The 22,667-nt window shown below is 40.6% G+C and overlaps 1 protein-coding gene across 4 annotated transcripts in view; it reads left to right on the top strand.

Annotated features, from left to right (window-relative positions):
• The window catches only part of ahr1b (aryl hydrocarbon receptor 1b), a 63,814-nt gene that overhangs the window by 15,941 nt on the left and 25,206 nt on the right, over positions 1-22,667 (top strand). For 3 of the 4 annotated variants that reach the window (XM_085449520.1, XM_085449522.1, XM_085449519.1), the window contains 2 exons: positions 8,672-8,787; positions 20,259-20,348. In XM_085449520.1, coding sequence (XP_085305646.1) covers positions 8,672-8,787; positions 20,259-20,348 — 206 coding nt within the window. The remainder of the gene's footprint in view (positions 1-8,671; positions 8,788-20,258; positions 20,349-22,667) is intronic. The other variant, XM_085449521.1, reaches the window with a different exon arrangement.

Raw genomic sequence — 22,667 nt, 5'->3', positions numbered from 1 at the left:
AAATGAAGTAGTATGAATACATAAGTAAACTAAATGTGCGCGCTTACAAATAGAACAAATGTATCCAAACCAATCAATGAAGTTATTGGCAACTAAAATGTATTACTATGTTCAAATGAAGAATGAAAATACAAACGTTACCGACTTTAGAGTGTGGCCACGGGTTTGGCCATCACATGTGTGAACAGATTCACACCCCAATTGTGCAAGCTTCACACCAGGGGTGTCAAACTCAGTTGCACAGGGGGCCAAAACTCAAGGCACACTTTAGTTCGCGGGCCAAACAAGATAAACATTTATTGAACAAACTAAAACAATGTTTTTTAAACATAAATATGAATTAAAAACAGACAGGAATATTAGTCCAGATTAAATAAACTTAAAAAAATTAACTTTAACTTTAAATATTTTGCTCTTCATAAAAATATATCCTGTCAAAATTATGCAAGTTAGAAATATGAACATGCTGCCAAAAACCCCAGAAAAAATAAATGAAAGCATACACAAGGTTGGAGCCGCATGTAGACGGAGCTGGGGCATTGCTTCAGGAATGGAACTAATAAACTGTGCGGGCCATTTAGTGTCGTACTTTTCCTCGAGTGTATCATTACACTGCAGCTCCATCTGAATCTGCACAGGTGCAGTTCAGCAAAGTGCGCCGACTTGGTTCAACATTACTTGGCAACAGGGAAAGTGAGGCAAGTTGGACTGGTGCATTTGTGATAGCTTCACTTGAAATGCCTTCACCGCATCATACATGCCATGTCCATGAACTGACAGGTTTCCTTGCTGAGCTCAAAAACTCTATTGAGAATTTTTATCCCAACTCAGCTAACGGACCTCTGTATGATGAGGAATGTCGGCAAACTCTGAATCTATTTCCCACATAAAAGACTGAAATTGACGGTGATTTAAACTTTTAGCTCAGATAAAATGTACGGTTTGCGTTACGGTGATCATTACATGCTCCATTTTTAGGATTTTACCACACAGCCTTTCCTGGTGCGTGATGCTTACCGGTTCAGTTCTCCTCCTGCATCTTTACTCGCATCCTGCTGACTAGTCCGCTTTTTTCACTGCACAACACCGGTGCTCCATCTGTTGTCAGTCCAACAAGTTTGTCCCAGGGCAATTTCACGTTGGTTATACTTTGACATACGTTTTAAAAAATATCTTTTCCTGTCGTTGTCCCGTGCATCGATTTGATGTCCAATATTTCCACTCCACGAATGAAGTGCGTTTTGTCTGGACACAAGACGTCGCACACCTTCATCATGCAGCTCTTCATAGTGGTACCGGGCTGATTTGGCTGTCTCCTCTGCTACAATAAAACTTGCTTTCACAACAGCTTCACTTTGTGATTTTGCTCTGGTGAAAAAAAGTCTGCTGAAATGTTAGATTCTTCTTTAGCTCTTCTACCTTCTGTAGTTTCTGCTCTGCATTTAGGTTTTTCAGCTTATCCTGATGTTTTGTCTCGTAGTGTTGTCTTAAATTAAATTCCTTAATTACAGCAACATTAGCTCCATAAATAAGACACACGGATTTACCAGCAATATCTGTAAACATATATTCAGTCACCCACCTGTGCTGAAAGGCTCTGTTTACAGAATCAACTTTTCTCTTCGCCATTGTGAGGGGCTAGCTTCGCAATAACAGAAGTTTGACTTGATTAACGCGGGAATGTTCCCAAGTAGCCTAGCGTTTGGCAAGGAAGCTGCAGCGCTGCGTTATGGGATCTGTTGTTTGTGTGTTATTAGCGCCTCATATCGCCGGGCCATGCATAACAATAATAATAAATCTATATAAAATGATCTCGCGGGTCAGATGTAAATGTACGCTGGGCCGGATGTGGCCCGCGGGCCTTTAAGTCTGTCTTTAAGTAGTCTTCAGGAATAGTTCTCCAGGCTTCTTGAAGGACATTCAAAGCTCTTCTTTGGATTTTTATGCCTTTTCTTCTTTTCTCTGCCAATCCATGACTGATAGGGTCCCACTTAGGGGTGGGCGGTATAAACGTTGTATAGTAAAAATGATATGAATTTGGCCAACGGTAGAGATTTTGACTATACCGCTCTACCGCGATAGCGCATTTTGATGATGTCATCAAGCTGCACCTGTTTTGGTCGAAAGTATCGCAGCGGCTGCAAGCAATATCCTCTGCAAATTATGCCGGGCGACAGTAATAGCGAAGAGACGAAGCACGTTTTGGAATATGAGAAAAGGCAATAACTAACCTCGTATTGTGGATGGATTACCTCAGTTCTTCTCCTGACTGAAGTTTGATCCGTTTACAACATCCTGCCATGCAATTGCATTTGTCCCTGACCACCAGAAACCCTTGCGTTAACTTTTATCGAGTGGAAAAAGTTTGGCATTCATCCTCCAGCTTCACTGTGTTTATGTTATGCTAGCATAGCTGTGTCGCTAGCGATCACGTAGCACATCATCATATACCAGCTAGTCCAACTTCAGTAACCCTAAAAAAGTCACTGCTGTGTAGTTTTCTGTCTTCATTTATGTTGGAAACGATGGCAGAGCTGTACGTTTTAATTTTTCAGAAATCTCTCAGAACATGCTTTATCATGTTTAGGTGGAAACTAGCTAGCTAACTTTCTGCTAGCTTCTAACTCTGTTAAATTTAATAAATTCTGTTTTCATGGAAGCCTGGATTTTATTAAAGATAAAAAAAAGAATTTAGACTGTTTTCCAGATGGTATTGCATGTTCGATCAAAATCTAACAGTACTTTTCTGAGATCTCCAGCAACAGTGACTGAAATCCAGCTTAAACCATGACAGAGCCTCCACCATGTTTTACAGATGGCTGTAGGCGCTCACTGTTGTACCTCTCTCCTGAACTTCTCTGTACATACTGATGAGAATACTAAGACCAGATCCATCACTCCATCAGACCTGTTTCCACTGATTTTCAGTCCAGTTCTTCTGTAATTTTTATACCTCAGCTTTTTCTCTCTGTTTCCCTTCCTTATGAATGGCCTCTTGACAGCCAGCCTTCCACTGAGACAATTTCTGATGAGGCTTCAGTGAACAGTAGATGATCAGCTGAAGGTCCAGATGGATCTCTTAGGTCCTGTGTCAGGTCTTTAATGGATTTGTTGCTGTTTCTTTAGGACATGACTTTCACATACTGTTTATCTGTTGCCGATAGGTCATGGTCACTGTTAAGTGGCTTAACACCAATGCTTAGTAACATTTTAATAATTTAAACTTTATAATAAAATAATAAAACTTGTTTATAAAATTTATAAAACTGGTGCTTCTGAATGTATGGAACAAGATCTGGTCTTTAGATTGCGACATTTGGGACGAGTGTAAAATTGATTTGGTTGCAGTTTTTAGAGAAGGCAGAGGTCCTTCATAAAAATTTAACACCCACACCCACAAACACATTGTAGTTTGCAGACAGTGCTCTCTGTTTTGCTTCTGTTGTCCCCAGGGAGGTGCTCTCCTCTGCACTCGTCTGAACCTTTGAAAAATTCATTTCCATCGCTCGCTCTGTGAACGTGGGCCTGCAGGAGGATGAGATTAGATGGGGTCACCATTTGCGTCGTCATCCCTCTGTTGTCAGCTGGTCGTCTTAGCTGCAGGTCGACCTCACAGTTGTTGTGTTTGCTTGTTGTTGAGTGCTGGACCTGGAAGCATGATTGCAACTTTGCCTGGATTAAAGTCAGAAACAAATCCACTGACTCTCAGATATTCAGGCTCACATACAGCTTTGTGAACTGATGCCGAAGCTCTGTGCAAGTCTTCTAACAAAGTTTTTCTGGATCAGGTGAAGGAGCTGATGTTCTGATGTCAATAGTAGACTGGTTTATAGCTTACTTTGACAGAAAGCTTTAAAAGTACTGTGTATTTGTCTGTCAGAGCTTAGACCTCCAAGCACATGATTGCTATCATTGAATAAGCGTCCAAGAAGATGGTTGTATGTCCAAAAACCAGCTGTTAAGTCATTATAAATGGTAGAAATAAATTTAGTCATTTATCAATACACTTTAACGTGACAGGTCTTTACAACTGAAAACTATAGGCTGTATGTAAAAGATGGACATGGCCACTGTGATGTCACCCATGGGATTCTTGAATTTTTAAGTTTCAGTGTTACCATTTTATGTCCTGGTTATTTTCTGCCTATAAAAATATCAGGGTTTTTTACTGAACTTTATCGATATTTTGTAAATATCCATAGAAATTAAAACACATGGAAAAACATCCATAAAACATAATGTGGAAAAATCCTTCATTTTCAAACAGTACTTGTTGTACTTTCGGTACTTTTAAAGATGAAAATAAAAGATTAAAACTAAATACAAATAAAAAGTAATTAGCTTGGTAAGCAGCTAAACCAAAACCAGTACCAGTGTGTGGAATTTGGTACTGTTTCCGGTGCTTTGCTTCATTTGAAATAGTAAATTCAAAGTTTTCTCAAACAAAATAAGTCCATACTTCTCTGTGTTTTATTATTTATTTACAACATTTTGCTGTCAGACGATGTAAATGATGTAAGCATCAGTCTCCTGGTGTTTGTGTACTAAAATATTAAATAGTAAAAGTTATAAGAACTAGTCCATTTACCATTTACCTGCTAACATTTCAGACATATTGTCCGACATAACATGTTTGTTTAACATAAATAGCATGCTGATAAGAAATGTCAGCGTAACCATCATAAAACTTATAGAACTGCTTATCCAGCTACCTTACTAGTACCTATAAGTGATTTTCTACTTTATTTTGAGATTTGTTCATACAAGACTCATTCACACAGACATTCTTTGAAGGGCCTAGTGTTGCCTGCATCGAGTTTTTGTTCAGGTTTGAGTCATCACATGGTCTCACTTTTTCTTCTTCTAACCCAGATGTGCTTGGGTGCCAAAATTGAATTTAGTGCAAATCGGTACTCAGTATTTTAGTTGGTACCGTAAAAGGTACAGAGTACTGCTTTCAACCCTACCGATACCTGATATTATTATAATAAAATACTACAATTTCACACAGTAAAATGCAACATTCTTGGGTGTTTTTCTAGTTTAATAAACATTTTGCCACAGCAAGCCAAATTATTCATCAGATGAGTCAATGATTCGAGCGTTTATTGAACCTTCTGACGAGTTAAACAAAAAACATTAAATCTTAGCTTTCATCATATTTGCTACATAACTTATCTCTACAATTTTGGGGGAGTATTTATTGTTTAACAATGTATTGTGCAATTTATTTAGGTTTTGGGGGGGCATCACACTGACTATAAAGAAATCTTAAAATCTGTATGTATCAGTTATGACACACTAAGCACTAAAGGGATATACTCTTGACATGCCTGGTAGTATGAAACACTCTAATACAATGAGAAGAGTGGGGTAAAGCGGCTACAAAATGTTTTAGAGCCAATATTTAGCAGCACAAGTTGAACTAACTTGCTAACTGACTGAAAGGCATTGGAGCAGTAAAGTGAGTGTAGATGCTACTGTATAAACAGCAGAAACAAGCATTTACTCACTTATGACCCTTGTCTTTTGTAGTCTTGTTTGGAAACTGAGGTGCAGGTAGAGCCAAGTGGACATTGGAGGAACTGCACCCTGGGAGGTTGCTAGACCTTGCTGGAAACTGAATATATTTTGGGTTTTCGACAAAATAAGACATCCAAGGGCCTCTTCATGAACTCCCTCAGTTACTGATGTGTTACTATGATAATATCGCATTCCTGTTTACTGTAACGTTTCTGTGCACATACTGCAGTGTCTATTCGAGTGAGGACCTCTTGAGGAAACCTCTGTGAATTTTCATCAACCTCTGTTTGCAAACACGTCACCTCTCCTCTTCCTCATGGTTGCCTCGGGGTGTTTTTTGTCCAATGGCTCCAAGTCATGACGTCAGGGTCCAAAAACCCCCTTCCACCCTGTCTCGCTCTTAATAATTGATGGTCGACAGTAGAGCTGGGCGATAGAACGATAACGATATGTATCGCGATATAAATTTTACTCGATAGAGAAATTAAGCTATCGCGATAGACCTCGCCGCTCTTGTCCTCTTAAAAAAAAAAAAAAGGTCAGCCAATCCAAATTAAGTAGCGCAGAGCCGAACCAATCACAGCCGCAGCGTCACGTCGCGTGACTTGTTACGTACAGCACAAGTGCCAAGCCGCACGTGTGTTTGTTTGGGAAGCAGCCAGCGGGTAATGGAGGAAATGAGTGTGCCGACTAGAAAAATCAACCGAGCGTGACCGAAGGGTACCGAAGAGAAAACAGATGATGGTTCCAACGCCGGAGAGATTGTCGAACGGAAGAGCCATAGAAGTTCCGTAGTGTGAAGGTATTTCGGCTATTTCAAGTCTGACAAAAAACAGAGTAGCGTGCACTGTAAATTGTGCCGAAAGCAAGTCTGGAAATACAATAAGCTGGTGCATGCGCTACGTCCACACGTACCCGGGTATTTTTGAAAACTCAGATTTTTCTATGCGTTTGCACCTTTCGTCCACACGTAAACGGCGTTTTTGGTCACTGAAAACGAAGATTTTTGAAAACTCCGTTTTTGCATTTACGTGTGGACTAGAAAAACGGAGAAAACGCAGCGTCAAAGGTGTGCGCATTTTTTGACGTCACACTGCGCCACGTTATTGTTTCGGTGAAATGAATTTCTACAATACTGTTACTGTTAATTCTACTCTCTGCAGTGTTTAAATGCTTACATATACACACAGTTACTGTCCGTCCACACATACGACTCGGTTCTGCTTCTATGCCCCAGCTTTGTTTACTTTTTCCCCACCGAGGCTTCTAGACTTCTGATTGGCCAACATTTCTGCACGGTTAGGAATCTAGCGCCACCTGCTGCTTTGGCATGTTCATAGCAGCGTTTTCCTTCATTTCTGCCTTTATGTGTGGACGGGATTATTTTTTAAAACGAAAACGGAAAATCTCAGTTTTCAAAAATACCCGTGTACGTGTGGACGTAGCCTCAGTCTCTGACTGGAAGCGCTAATTCGTCATTCGGCTTTTGTCAGACTAAAGTAACTGTTAAAACTGTTTGAAAAGATAAGCTATACAACAAGGAGAGATTGAGAATTTCCTTTTAGTTCTCAGTTTATTTGATATTGACAAAAGTTAGTCAGTTTTGTCTGTTCTTCTGTAACACAAACTAAGATTTATTTTTAGAATTAATATTTTGTTTCTAAGTGGAATTGACAATTTAGTCTGTTTCATTTGTTCTATTTTGAAACTTAAACGCTTTAGCGGCTGCCTTTTGTGTAGTTTGCAATATTTGCCTTTATTTATCTGAAAAAGTCTCATGTTCCTTAAGTACATCTACCCTGTTGAACTTATTATGAGAAATAAATATTTAAATCAAAACAAGCTGCTGATTATTTCACATTTTACTTGTGAGCAACGGCACATTTAAATCTTACAAATATAGTTATTTGGCTTATATCGTGATAGATATCGTTATCGCCTGAAATGAAAAAAACATATCGTGATATGAAAAAATCTCATATCGCCCAGCTCTAGTCGACAGGCTTTATTTTGTGTCTGAGTCATCAGCAGACAAAGGTTTGGCTGCAGCTCACTAAGGAGTCACTGTTTGAATTAAAGGCCCAAAGCACAATGTTGTCATGCTAATTTAATCTAAGCAACTCTTTGCTGACAATACTAGAAGTATGTTAAAGGTTTAAAGTGGCTCCTATCCCTGTGAAGTGATTCTGGAAATATAACTCAGATAATAACCAGGAGGACCTCATTCAGCAGAGACTGCTGTTGTTTCCATCCAAAATCATAACTTTCTAATGGCTCTATGCCGAGGTTTGTGTTTGGTCATCATGCTGTGCATTACCACCGAGGGCTGGTCAACATAGCCACTCCATTCGTGATATTAAAGAGGTACGATGGAGCGTTATTAAATCCCGCGGGGCGGGGTGTTACTACCAAGGGTGCCACAACCAGTTATTAGGTTTTTCACCCAGGACCAGGTAAATTAGGATATCCTTTCCCCGAATAAATGAAATCATCATTTAAAAATTGCATTTGTATTCAGTCAGGTTATTTTTTGTCTAATATTAAAAATTTGTTGCAAAAACTAAGAAATCAGCCATCATTGCTTTGGTTTATTCTCTAGCTAAAATTAGGCAACATTCACATACCTCATATGTGTTTTTCACAACAGCAGTCCTGCCTCCTCCACCCTCTATAATGGCAGTTCCTTCATGTAAAGTTCACACACTATTTGCAGTTCTGAGAATGTCTTTGAAGCAGACATTTTCCTGCTCTGTGCTGCATCTGAGGAACTACAACTGTGTTATGACACACTAAGCACTATCCCAGCCTGATTCTCCCAAAATGATCGAAAGTTCATGTGTAAAAACAGTGTTGCTCTCTCCCTCTTCACACCTTCATTTAAGGTGTTACTCCCTCTATGCTGTGTCCTGAAATCCCCCTCTGTCACTCTGTCTCTTTCTGTAAAGCTGTTATTCCCACTGGCCTTCCTGTCAAAATATCTTAAAACAAAGCTTCTGAAAACCCTCCGGCTTCTTCACTACGGGATGCAGCTGCAAAGGATAAATTCAAACGCAAAACATTTTTTTCCATTTTTGTTCCTGAATTACTCGGAGCTGGTTTACCCGGACCTTTGCTGGTCATCACTAACTTGTCCCCTTTGGTTCTGCAGTGGCATTGAAGAACCGGCTATCCAGTGGCACGAACAGGAGCAGTGATCACAACAATGCCAGCAAGACGACGGGAGCTACAGAGATCCAGATACCCGAGGGGGAGCTGCTTCTTCAGGTGGGTGAGAGCCAGACATGTTTTACCTGCTGACATCCATCTATTTTATTGCACTTTGCTCCAATAAAGCCCAGTTCAGGTTGTGGTATTTTCTTGAGAACGTGAAGACAATAACTCCCAATTTTACCAGTCTTGTAATGTTATAGAATTCTTCCAAAAAAAAAATCCAGAAGCCTGGATTGTTGGGTTTTTCTCTGTATGTATTATTGTAGGGTCTACAATATAAAGTGCCTTGAGGCGACTGTTGTTGTGATTTGGCGCTATATAAATAAAATTGAATTGAATTGAATTGAAACCTGCACTCAGACTTCAGGTTTAAGCCTGAGTTCTCAGGCACACTTCTGAAGCTGCAGACCTAACCTGCTCTAGAGAAGATTATTTTAAAGATAAGATATCAAAATAGACAAAATAGCGTCACCATTCCCGGAAAACGCCTCAGACTTGGGTGCTCAGATGGCCTGAAGTTTTTAGAGATCATGTGAAGTTTATGTCTTTACAACATAGATTCTCCTTCATCGCGCAATTAAAAGCAAAACCAGTGTTATGGCCAACCTATCAGATGGAAAACAGCTGTTCCAAACTTTAGGAGCTACTGCCTAAAAGTTGGTCTGTGGATATGAAATTTAAAGGTGTAGAACAGCTAAATAGCCCCAGTCACATGGAGTAAGTTCTCAGCAAATCAGCTACTTAAGCAGCTACTTAAGCAGGAGCCATGCAGAGTTCACAATGAATTCAAAATTTCAGTGGAATCAAATAAAAGGAAGAAAGAAAAGCATGATTGATGATAAGGGAACTTTTAAGGGTCACTTTTAAGTTGAGCCAAACCCTCTTGTGGTAAAATTTACACCTAAATTTATTCATAACCTTATCGATTCAGTACCAATACCATCGTTGGTATTGATATTTGGATCAATCCGGCCAACCTCTAAAACCATCTAATAACTGTAGAAGAAACAGATGTGTTTCTCAACATGGTTTTTAAAGCTCGACTAGTCTTTTTCACCGGTGTCACTGCTAACTGTGTGCCTCTGAGGCTCTCAGTTTGTGGCTTTTTTCGCTGCATCATGCAGAGCGTGTCCACACTTAGTGGTTTATAAGGTCAGTGGAAACCTTGTGATGGAGGAGAGGCTGCTCTGCACAGCAGGACGCGGAGACAAATGGCTTGTTTTCCTTGACTTACAGCGGTGACATCTCCCCTTTGAATGTGCACTCGAGAGTTTCACTTTGCCACAGTGAGCTGTTGTTTAACCGAACATGACTTCCATCTCACACTTTTGCTGTTATTACTCCCTACACTTGGTAAAGTTATTTAAAAAAATATATGTATATAAAAAATAGGGGGCTCAGGATACTTAAGGTGAACACAGACACTGAAAATTAATAATACTGCTCCATAACATCAACTTACCTCAGTGTTTCGGGAAAATTCGTAAATATTTCCAGGTCCAAAGGTTCCTTCACTTCCCAAAAGTAAACAAACACTCAGACACCACTAATAGCTAAAAATGGTCCAGGTATTTTTACCTCCAATAAAATGGTCAGTGTTAAAGTTTGACCAGAAGATTAACATCCAGACATCAATGAAAGAGAAGACGTACGAGATAGAACTTAGCACTAAAACAAAACACAGCATTTCTATAATGTTGGGTGTAAACAAAGACAGAAAACTAAATAACAGCGACTTTTGGAAAGTTAGTGAAGTTGGGCTAGTTTATATATAGTAGTGTGCTAGCTAGTGGCTAGCTACAGTGCTATGGTTAGGCTAACACAAGCACATTACCACAGGAAAGATGGAGGATGAGGGTTAAATTATTCTCAATAAAGGCTTTTGTTGAATGGCAGAATGGGCAGAGACAAATGCCCATTGCCACTATTGGGCGGGAAGAAGATGCCGAAAACAAACCGACCCGGTTAAATAAACACTGACTCACTGCACTGTCTTCTGGTCAAATTTGGTATTGCATGACAGCACAGTCCAGGCCTAGTGTGACTTGAACAGGATATCTTGTAAACACAACAAAGGATATAAAGTCATAGAAGTTGTTTCTTTACAATCTCTTTATAGATTTAGTTCATTTTGGGAAGTTTTACACTATTTTAAATAATTAATGATAAAATTAAAATACAGGAAAACATGTCTGGATGCTTTCAGTCATCCAGATCCTGGTGGTCTAAAGTGCTGGAGTCGAAGGCACCTGGACTTCGTTAAGTTTTAAAGATGTTTCTTTTTAGTTCACGTGACATGTGCGCCTTGCATTGTAGGTACGAGCGGCAGCAAAATCAAAACACTGCATCAAGCGCTAGCATTTCCAGCACCGGTAACCATTCATTGTGCTGTTTTAATCCCTACTTGCATTTTATTTGCCCCAAAAACAATCGTGGGGCGATCGTGGCTCAAGAGTTGGAAGTTCGCCTTGTAATCGGAAGGTTGCCGGTTGCTCGGTCGTTGTGTCCTTGGGCAAGACACTTCACCCGTTGCCTACTGGTGGTGGTCAGAGGGCCCGGTGGCACCAGTGTCCGGCAGCCTTGCCTCTGTCAGTGCGCCCCAGGGTGGCTGTGGCTACAATGTAGCTTGCCATCACCAGTGTGTGAATGTGTGTGTGAATGGGTGGATGACTGGATATGTAAAGCGCTTTGGGGTCCTTAGGGACTAGTAAAGCGCTATATAAATACAGGCCATTTACCATTTACCAAAACAGTTATGTACAAAACTAAGGAGAACACGGCAGGTCTGTACAAAGACAGACTTGACGAAAGGCAAAAAAAAAAGGTACGAGGAAAAAAATCAAAGGAGTGAAAAGGTTAGACCCATACGAGCAGTGGCGTCAGCCACACATTAAAATCCACTAAAATCGGAGCGGAGCAAAGAAAACCCGGCGGCGTCCCCGGACGTCCTGTCTGTCTCTTCGCTCCGGAGTACTGGAAGAGAGAGGGGGCAGTAACAGTCATTGTTCTTTCCAGTGAAAGAGATTTGTTGTAGCACGGTGTGGCTCGGGACTTACCCCGCAATCCAGGCCATCCATCGCCTCTTCGGGACTTCAGAAACATGACTTGAACATATTTCTTCCACGAAGGAATCCGACAAAAAACGATCTCTTTACCCGTCGGCTTCCCATGGCTATCATGCAGCCGGCTATGGCAGTTAATAATACAACAGCTTCTTGCCATTCTTTGTGTCTGTTTATCTCTGTGTGACTGTTGTCTTGTAATAGCCCGTGCACGCTAGCCTCTTTTACCTACAATCCTTTGTGGTTGTATCCCGGAAATAAGGTCACATTTTCGAACTCAATTCCCTATCCCAAGGACCGTCGCCTTGACGGGGGCCCAGACACTCTAGGACATGTCAGGGGATGTTTGTGAGTTGTTGCCCCACCCTGTAATCCCATGAATCATTAAGGTTACTGAGATTGAGGTGTGAATGTTAGTTAAATGGTCTTTTTTGGACTCTCAGGACTCTCAGGTGGCTGATAGCTGGCTGATAGTTGTGGACTATAACCTGTGGTCATTCCAGATGACTTCCTGTACTCTTTCCTCAAACCATCCACTTTCTTGTTCCAAAAAGCGTTATTCCGAGTGTTTGTCATAGTGACAATCCTGCTTTATGATCGCAAAGACTAAACTGTTGTTAGACACTTGTTAGTCCATCATGCCTGTCTTTTTGAATGCAAAAACAATTGATAAGATTATTGCAGAGAAGAGATTAAATGCACATTTAGCTGTTTTTCCTAATCCAAAGACATTTGATTGACTTCTCATTTATTGCATGCCAATCTTGACCATCCGGGACGGTGTCGCCTTATAAACCTATGAACTGTATTACAGTACCTTTATGTGGCTCCATAGAGTTGTGGTTAACATATTCACCTAAAAATATAATCAGTTTTAGAGCAGGAGGAGACACAAATTACTGTGAAAGCTGTGTAATTCCATCTGTTGTGGCGATTCTTTGCAAATAAGCAACTGAAAGGTGTTTAATGGTAAATACAGTAGTAGTAGGTGTAGGGGTGGGCGGTATAAATGGTATACGGTAGAAACGATATGAATTTGGCCAACGGTAGAGATTTTGACTATACCGCATGTTGATGATGTCATCAAGCTGTGCCTGTTTTGGTCTAAAGCATTGCAGCGGCTGCAAGCAATATCATCTGGAAATTATGCCGGGCAACAGTAATAGCAAAGAGATGAAGTACGTTTTGAAATATGAGGAAAGCCAAAAACTGAGCTTCTTCCACTTCCATACCATTGATTCATTAATGTCAAATTCTCTCGCAGCTTCTCTATTCCCTTGTTGTTGCAGTTATTAATGACTAACCTCGTATTGTGGATGGATTATCTCAGTTGTTCTCCTGACTGAAGTTTGATCCATTTACAGCATCCTGCCATGCGATTTGTCCCTAACCATCAGGAACCCTTGCGTTAACTTTTATCGAGTGGAAAAAAGTTTGGCATTCATCCTCCAGCTTCACTGCGTTAATGTTATGCTAACATAGCTGTGTCGCTAGCGATCACATAGCACATCATTATATACCAGCTAGTCCAACTTCAGCAACTCTATAAAAGTCACTGCTGTGTAGTTTTCTGTCTTCATTTATGTTGGAAGCGATGGCAGAGCTGTACGTTTAAATTTTTCAGAAATCTCTCAGTCAGAACATGCTTTATGATGTTTGGGTGGAAACTAGCAAGCTAACTTCCTGCTAGCTTCTAAATTCTGTTTTCATGGATAAATTCTGTTTTCACAGAAGCCTGATGTTAAACTTGATTGTTACACCTGATAAAGCAGGACGCTGATCATTTTATTAAAGATGAAAGTATTTAGGCAGTTTTTAACTCTCAGTGATGGCGCAGTGTTCGTTTGACTTTGGGAGTGTTGTGGACAGAGTTTTGGACCCAGATTACTCTGCGAGGCTCCTGACTACAGTAGCCATAATGCTCCGACAATCTATCAAGCGGTGTGGCTTCGTAGCTTACGAAAGTCGTACTTAAACATTTTTTGACAGATTTTTGAGCACTGTGTACCACATAAAATCAGTTCGAGGTCAGTAAGCACAACCAGAATTCATACATAAGGCGCACCAGATTATAGGATTTGAAGTGCGCCTTATAGTGCAGAAGATACGGTATACAGAAGAAAAGAATATATCGCGATATATATCGTTACCCAGGGCTCTAGACTAACTTTTTGCCATGGGCGTACCGGTACGTCTAACTTTAAAAAGTTAGGCGTACCGGCACAAAAGTTAGGTGCACACAAATTTTATAATAATTTATATAATATAATGTGTTTTTCTGGATACACTGTGCTTTTTCAGCATTCAAAGATTGATGACACCGTGTCAGAGCACTGGCTATGAATTTCAGAAGGATCAGGCCTTAACTTAACAGAAAAGTTAGCAATAGTTCTTTTCCTATTACAGCTACATCCACTTCTGTCGTGCCTAGGCTGCTCACTAGGGCTGGGTATCATCACTGATTTCTATAATCCATTCGATTCCGGTTTTCAAAGTCCCGATTCAATTCAACTTAGCCTCAGACAGTCAGAAATATTATAATTCTGATCATTTATCAATACTGACTTCATCAGAATTGTGAACATCACAGCAGATGCCTTTGAGTGAAAGTAACTGAGAATAAAACAGAAAAACATGAAGGAGATTTTCCTGGTCTGGCTTTTTATAGCAGATAACCTTAAAAATATTCTACAATGTTCTGCATATAAAGTTTAAATTTCTTCAGTATTGAACAACAGAAAAAATAGGCTTTCTTGTCCGAGGTCATTTAAGTGAAAAAAAGAAAAAGACAGCAGCCGACAGCGCTGTAAACAACAGTAGACTGGTGGGTAATAAGCGAATGAATAATACAGAAAACAGAGATTGGAGACGGGAAACTGTTCTTGAAGTACAGAGAGAGATAGAGAGAGAGCTGTACATGAAGTGTGATTTTAATAGTCATGGAAGCAAAACAGCAAAATTCATGACGACATTGATCAAATGTGAAGCGCAGTTTGCTGCTTCTTTTGCTGCTGGCTCGGTGAATTTTGGTTGGAGAGAGACAAAACCTGCAGCTCAGAATCAGCGCAAAAAGACGTAATCACAGCGCGGACCGGACGCATCAGAACCGCTAAGCTCCGACAGCGTGTCCGTCTACGGGCCGTCGGGTGAGAAAGCCGAGAAAGACAAAGTTGATTCTGATGCGTCGGTCCGTTCTGTGTTTACGTCTTTGTGTGGAATCCGTGTACCTGCTCTCATTTGCTGTTTGGTTGTTGTTGAAATGGTTTTGTGAGCTTTAATCTGAGAATCTGGCGTTTCTGGCAAAACACAGTTATATTTAAAAGTCGATTCAGGATTTAATTAATTGATATCGCTTTATTCAAGCTACTCACCTCCCACTTCCACCTGCACTTTCAACTGGACCACGGCCAATCAGAGAGGTCCCGCCCCTGACTATCTCTGATTGGTTTAGTCCACGACAGGGGCATAATGTGTGTCTGTTGTTGACCACAGAGAAGGTTGCAGATTTTTTTTTTTTTTTTTTTTTTGCTACCCGAACATTTGGTCGCACAGGTGCAACCAAATTTTTTTTTTTAGTCGCACCACTGAAAAATGTGGTCGCATTTGCGACCAAATTGGTCGCACTCTAGAGCCCTGTTACCGCACATGCTTCAAATTTAACCGCGATATGGAATTTAGGCCATATCGGCCAGCCCTTGGTAGGTGGCATCATGGCTCTTCTTTCCATTTTGTTTGTTTCATTTTCCAGTCGATTAAAGGATGATGTGAAACATAAACCTTCTTCTGCTAGCAAGTTCGGCAATGTAGTCCACACATTATATAACAGGACATACCTGAAATGTACCTCTTCAGTGTCAGCAAAACTTTTGATTCAGCAAAACAGCCGAAACTAGACCTCAAGAAAAGACAATGTTTGGAGGTCATTCTGGTAGATGGCTGACATTTTTATTCAGTGTCTTTGGTACTGGTATATAGCCCATAGAGGGCGCTCAGAATAAAAGTCTGAATTGACCAGTTATAAAATGCAGATAATTTTAGAGACAGACTTTAACACAGAGTTCACCGACCTCAATCTGTTTATTGATAAATGCATTGATCCCAAGGGCTCGGTGAGCAGCAGGAATGAAGAGGAAGGCTGAACCCTCCTGCCTTCAACTGCTCTCTTTTACAGACAGCAGTCCATGAATTATACAGATCCGGTGAGGGCATCTATTATTGAAGTGAAGACGAACAAAGTGTGTTGGTGGAAATAAACTAAAAGCATTTAAAGTATTCTTGGATGTTTCACAGTATAGCCCTGAATCTAACACACACACAGCCCAGTGCTGATTGTGTGTGCGGGAGCAGAGATAAAGAGGACTGACAGCCGACTCAGAGCACTCTGCACAGAACAGGAAGAGGAGAGGGTCGGATTAGACAAGGCGAAGCTTTAAATTCGTCTTTGAGGCTGGAGTAGACACACACACACACACACACAGTTCTCCTGTGTTTTGTTGGCACTGCTTGCTGCCACTGGGTTGTCGTCTTTCAGGGAACGCACAAACATTTATAACACGAACACACATGCAAACACACTCGGTCTCAGTCTCTGGAGACAGAGCCCGACCTGCAGACAGAAGAAGCTACTGTAAATATTTATACACAGAACATGTGTGCCACTCCACTGTGTACTGTGCGTGTGTGTGTGTTTGCACATTTTGCACAGATACAGATTTTATTCTGTTTAATATTTTAACATCTGTTTTTTTAACAGGTGTATTCTCCTCATTTCTCCTCATTCACAGCTCAAAATGATCCTTATTATTCGGAGCCTTTCAGTTCCTCTTCTGAAGCGAGCTTTTTTAGCTCCTCCCCTTTAAGCAAGTTTTCTTCTGATTGGCTGTCCCTCACAAACAGGCCCATTTGAACAGCAGGTGCATGGGACTTCTGTACCTGAGATGACGATATTAGGGATATCATATTAGGGACATGATCAAAAGTGGGTCAACGACCTTCTTGACTCCCACCAGGCCTCAGATACCTGATTAAAGAAGTCCAGTCACTTTTCTTTCCAAGCTCCTTAGATCACCATGACCTGGATGACTGAGAACCTCCACAGCCAGTAAGGAAATCTGCTCCCTATGACATCATAAAGAACCAAGATTAGAAAAACTAGGGGAGACTACGGCTGCTCAATTAATCGAATTTTAATCACGATTACGATCTGGGCTTTCAACGATCATTAAAAATGACTGAGCCGATTATTAGCCCCTCCTTCATTTATCCGCGACACATTAAAGGCCGGTCCGTGAAAATATTGTCGGGCATAAACCGGTCCGTGGCGCAAAAAAGGTTGGAGACCGCTGATTAAGAGGACCCAAGGGAAGCTCGGAAAGCTAAGCAGAAGTTATTTGGAGAGGAGAGTGACTGCTGTTGGCTGAAAAGAGAAGTAAAAAAAAAAAAAAACTTCAGTGGTGTTGCACACTATTTTATATTATTTTTTAAAGTCATTGTTAACCCTTTAAAGCCGGTCAGAGCAGCACGCTCCGTTTTGTGTAACTATTTTTAAATCCCTGTAGAACCTGAACCGCGTAAGCTAGCGCAATAATTTGTTTGCATATGAAACCGGAGGAGTTGTACTTACATCTGATGCCATCAGCTTGTCCTCGGTCACGGTTTCGTTCCACATAAAGCTTTGCAAAAATTGCATAAAAAGCGCTTGCAGGAACAAAAACATAATATTCCAGAAACACGCTTTGCCGATCCGATCAGCTGTTCGTAACACTTCCCACAGTGAAAAAGTCGTCAGCCCGAACTATCACATGTCCGCCATTTCCTGGCCGAAACCGGAAGTGATGTCATTTTTGCGGAAATGTAGTTTTCTACTTGTAGGCCTTAAAAACCTATACTGGTCATGTTTGACTTTTCTGAATAGTTTCTGGGATGCTTAGAACTCGAATTGCACAGCTGGAAATAGTTTATTTTGATGCTGTTTTCTTTGCAAATTTGCATCATAGGATTGTTTTTTTGTTTTTCCTGCAGTGTATATAAAAATTGGTGTATCTCCAAAATAAAACTATGAAGACACTCAAAATAAGTTTCCTGTTGTTGTAAACTATTTTTTGCAACTTTTTGGTATTTAAAGTTTTGAGGGATAAACCTCTTAAATTTCTCCAAGTAGAAATATATGTAAAAAAACAAAAACGATTTTCAATTTTCTTGTAGTTTATTGCACTTTTTTGCAATTAATGTAGTTACTATGGCCTTAATGCATACATATTATTAAAATATGGGCTATAACAGTTATATAGCAACTTGAAATGCTCCCACAAATGGCACTACAACATGTAAAAATATAATATAAGCTCTGGCTTTAAAGGGTTAAATAAATATCGTCAAATAATCGAGATCTCAATTTCAGTGAAAATAATCGTGATTATCATTTTTGCCATAATCGAGCAGCCCTAGGGGAGACTGAGGGTTTAGAGCATTCTGAATCCCGAGTTTTTGTCTTAGGGGGATTATTTGTGCATATACTGACCTCATCATTTGAATTCTGAGCAGCTCTGGAACATGTGATACATGACAGAAAATAAGTAAAAAACTGTACATCCATATGATAAAAGTGAATAGTTAAAACTACACTTACTGGTTTCCCACACTTAAGCTGGACTCAAGTTTGTAATCCAATTATGTTTGGCAGCTGCTGTACTATTATTATTATTATTATTATTATTATTATTATTATTATTATTATTTATTACTCGTGGGAAATATCTTTGCTCTTAGTTTGAAAGGGGAATTTTTACACATTCCTGGTAAAAATGCAGCCGTCCCTCTTTATCTGTCGCTAATATACCTGCAGCTGATCGTTGTGAGTCTAAACTGTAGACCAGTGCATTTATTTTAAACCTGTAGTTAGCAATACATTCACAGTTTGTATAATACAATGTAATGTATTCTACAAATGTAGAATACATTTTTTAAAAGGATTAGGGCACTCGGTAGTTGTAAAAATGACAAGGGGGCAGTATAATTAAAAGGACAGTCTTTAAAGCAAAAATAATGATCAACTGTGAGCTGATTACAGTGATTACAGGGAAGCAGAACTGACAGTTGGGTGGATGAAGGTTTTATTAGAAGAAATCAGAGTTTGGGTTGCTGGCAGCCCCCTCCTCAAGTGAGACCCCCCACTTCCCACTTGCCTCCACAGTGTGAATTATTCAGCAGCTGAGAGACCCTGTCTCGTTCCGGGCCTGATGCTAATGCATTTTTGACATCTTGCAATGGATTTTCAAAGAGGTTTCAAAAGCAAACATTGAGTTTTGGCCCAGCAGCAGTGATCCGAGTCTTAGAAACCCGGGGACGTCTGCTGCATGCGTGTCCGTTCATATAAAGACTTTGCGTCTACGGAGGTCGCAAGCATCTTGGTCCTCATCGGAGAGGTGCGGGCGGATGCTGGCAGCATGCCGCTGTGACTCTCGGCAGCGTCGGGACACCGTGTCATCACCTCCTCACGGTGCCCTAGGGCTCTGAGGAGGGAGAGGAGGAGCAATGATGGTGTTAGTCATTCAGTAGTGACCTCCTTCTCCTCCAACCTCCTCCTCCGCCACATGACTTCTCTTTGAACTGACATCCTCTCCTCTCCAGCCTCTCTCTAGGCCCCGGGGAGAAGTCTCATCCCTGCTTGTTTCCTCTCTGCTCGCTCTTGTTTTGCAGCCTTTACTCTTCTTGGTCCTCTATGAACTAATCAGAGCTGGAGTTTGAGATTCAGAAGTCTTAATTTGCTCTGTCTTTTACCTCCAGCTAAATGACATTGTAAATGTAATTTATGAAATTTCTAGAAAGCAGCTTTTCTGCTGAGATTATTCCATATAATTACAGAACAAAAGGGAGGTCGTTCTTAGTCTCAGAGTGCAAAATGAAGCAGTTTTGTAAAAGCTATTGGAGTGTCTCAGTTCCACACACGGTGTCCTTGGGCGATGGTGGGTTAGGCCATGAGCGAGACGAGTGTGGGACTCTCAGGTAATCTTTTTTACACTAAGGGTAGCACATATGAAGGCGAAAGATTTAAATAAGCTGCAGTGTCTGTACCTAAAACTGCCTTTCTTCTAGTGGCCACTAGAGGCTGCCTACAAAAGTGACTCTGTCGCATTTAAAATGTCCAACTTTGAACTCTGTAGATAGACTGCACTACATGGTAGCTGTATGGAGTCGGGGTGGTGGGGTTGTTGTTTGTAACTCATTCATATATTTAGTTATACTGTTGAACACTGTTGGCTGAGATCATGTTGGAATATCAGATGCTGGATGAAAGTTGTTTTTTACAATATTTTTCGGTGGCTTCATAAGAATGTCAGCATCTTGAGTATGTTAAACTTATCCAAAACTTACCTCGCTGACCCATTCCTGTTTTATCAGGTCACATCACAAACGTGATCACCATCAGTGAGATGATACAATCGTCAGGTTTTCTCTCCACAGGCCCTTAACGGCTTCGTTCTGGTGGTCACGGCTGAGGGGATCATCTTCTTCTGCTCTCACACCATCCAGGATTACCTCGGCTTCCATCAGGTAACGAATTCCTACAACTGATGATTAAACCGAGGTCAGACTTTGGATTACATGATGTTGTTATGGTTACAGCAAGAAGACAGAGTGTTGTGTCTCCTTGTTTCTAGCTAATGGTATCAGTCAACAAATCTGTTAACTCTTAAGAATGTGATGGCAAAGTAAAAAAAAGTATACCTCAAGAGGTTTCTATGTCTTTATTTTGCTTTTTATGTGGACGCTGGGTTTATCAGCATTGTATACAAAGATACTACAGAACCTTATAAAACACATCCTCAAATTCAAAAAACTGAATTTTATTTATCAAAGCACAGATTTGAAGAATGAACCATTTGGAGCTTCGACTCAGATAAAGGTACACAGCAAAGCAGAATCCCTGCAAGAAGTAGGACAGGCCCTGGAGTGAAGATGCTGGAGTTTGGTGGAAATTTGGATGAGGATCTGAGTGACCCTTGTTGTCCACTCGTTTGGTCATTCCTGCTCTTTTTGCCTTTGGTTATTTTCTTGAGATGAAGTAGATTGCGAGAGCAGCAAGAGGATTGAAGGAAGCGCACATATGGAACGGGAGGTTTAATCCAATTGGCTTCACGACGAGGCGACACTGCGTCCAGTCTAATCTCATTCTGGACAACGCGATTATCAAATTAGTCTTTCTATCTGCGTCTAAATCTGGCCTGCAGGTTTAGATATTCACACAGTGTATGTGAGCATACTGTAAACAAACACACACGGATCGGGGTGTGAACGTGACCTTTCACCCCTCACTTCCCCATCCACCTGAGGCCCGTCACTTTGCGTTTACCAAACAAGCTCAAATCCGGGGTGAAGCTGCCGTTCCTGCTCACGTGCAGTGTTTGGAAACAAGCCAACGTAGGGTGACACCCAGGAGACCCCAATCGCACGATTAAGCAACACAGCTGAGGGACACGAGGAGGATTTGTTTTCCTACATAACATGCACAACACAATGTGACAGGACAACCATTGGGCTTAATAAAACCAGCGACACAAGTTATGAAGGAGTGCAGACAATTGAGGTTTAATTAGCAGAGAGAATGAAATATCTCGCTCCAGGGCCTGCCAAAGTTAACCCCCATGTGCTCAGGAGCAGTCTTAGGTTCAGGTTACTTTATTTGTACTTATAAGTAGATTTGGTTCACAGACGGTGAGTCATCAACAGATAAGCATGATACAACATAATAGAGAAGTAAATCCACACCCCATCCTGTGAGATATAAAACCACAAAGCTACAGGACTGTACTCCCACGTCCTGAAGGAAGAAATCGAAGCTCACTTCACAGAGGGTGTTAGACAAGTTTCTGCTCTTATAAAATAAAAGCAAAATAAAAAGAGGATCCTCTGGCTTATCAGATAGAATCAGTCCTGGGGTTTTTATCATGTGTTTGTGAAGTTTTGTTTTGTTTTTTTGTTTTTTAAATTTTGGTTTCTAATTTTGTTCTGGTGCTGTTAATATTCTTGTGCCTGATCTCCTCACTGTTTGTTTCTACTTTCTTTTTATCAGTTTAATCCCTGGTACTGGTTCCCTATTTTGTCTCTAGTTTAAATCACTTTAGGTTGATTAGCTCTTGTTTAGTTGTGTCAAATTGTATATCCGATCTTATCTGGATGTATAGTTATTTGCTATTTTATTTTGGTAGTCTCTCGACTCATGTGCCCTGTATTGAGTTTAACTTCCTTTGTTTCATTCCCGACCGGTTTTCCCCGGGCTTCGTTCCCCTGTGTGTTTATTGTCCGAGTCTCCACTTGACCTTTGTTCTTGTTCTTCCTGGTTTCAGCCCTGCAGAGGTTTTGGTCTTTTTTTGTTGTTCCTGTGAACAATCAGCATTAAAGCTGGATTTTGAGTTTTTGTCTGCTGAGTCCATCTCTTACCTCCCATGCAGCCATACCCTGACACATGATGCGTGAAAGGCCGGAAGCAGAAAGTCTGGCTTATCAGAGAAAGTCGATAAACACCACCATGATACCCGTTATCTCCAACTGACAGGCTAACGCAAAGAAATACAATAACAGTCATCTTCATATCCTCTCAGGTTATTCCAGAAAGATCAGTTCCTCCCACCTGACTCCTTCTGAATTATCACTTGCTTTGTTTTTTATAACTTCACTCATTTTTAATGATGCTATGCAGAATTTTATCCTCATACTCTAAATATTTTTGCACGCAGGCATGTTATTCCTCGTGACTTCCAAAGACAAAATTTAGTTTCTGTAGCTAACTATCATGGGAAGTGTCATAATTACACTCTAGCTGGGAAATCTTTGGGTCAAAGTAATTATATTTTGAATGTGAATGTAGTTCAT

This window comes from Copadichromis virginalis, linkage group LG23, assembly GCF_057382275.1.
Source record: "Copadichromis virginalis isolate Kocher_CV1m ecotype Utaka linkage group LG23, C_Virginalis_male_GT1.1, whole genome shotgun sequence".
Classification (NCBI taxonomy): Eukaryota; Metazoa; Chordata; class Actinopteri; order Cichliformes; family Cichlidae; genus Copadichromis; species Copadichromis virginalis.
The sequence above is the reverse complement of the archived record's forward strand: the minus strand, read 5'-3'. Positions and strand labels throughout refer to the sequence as shown.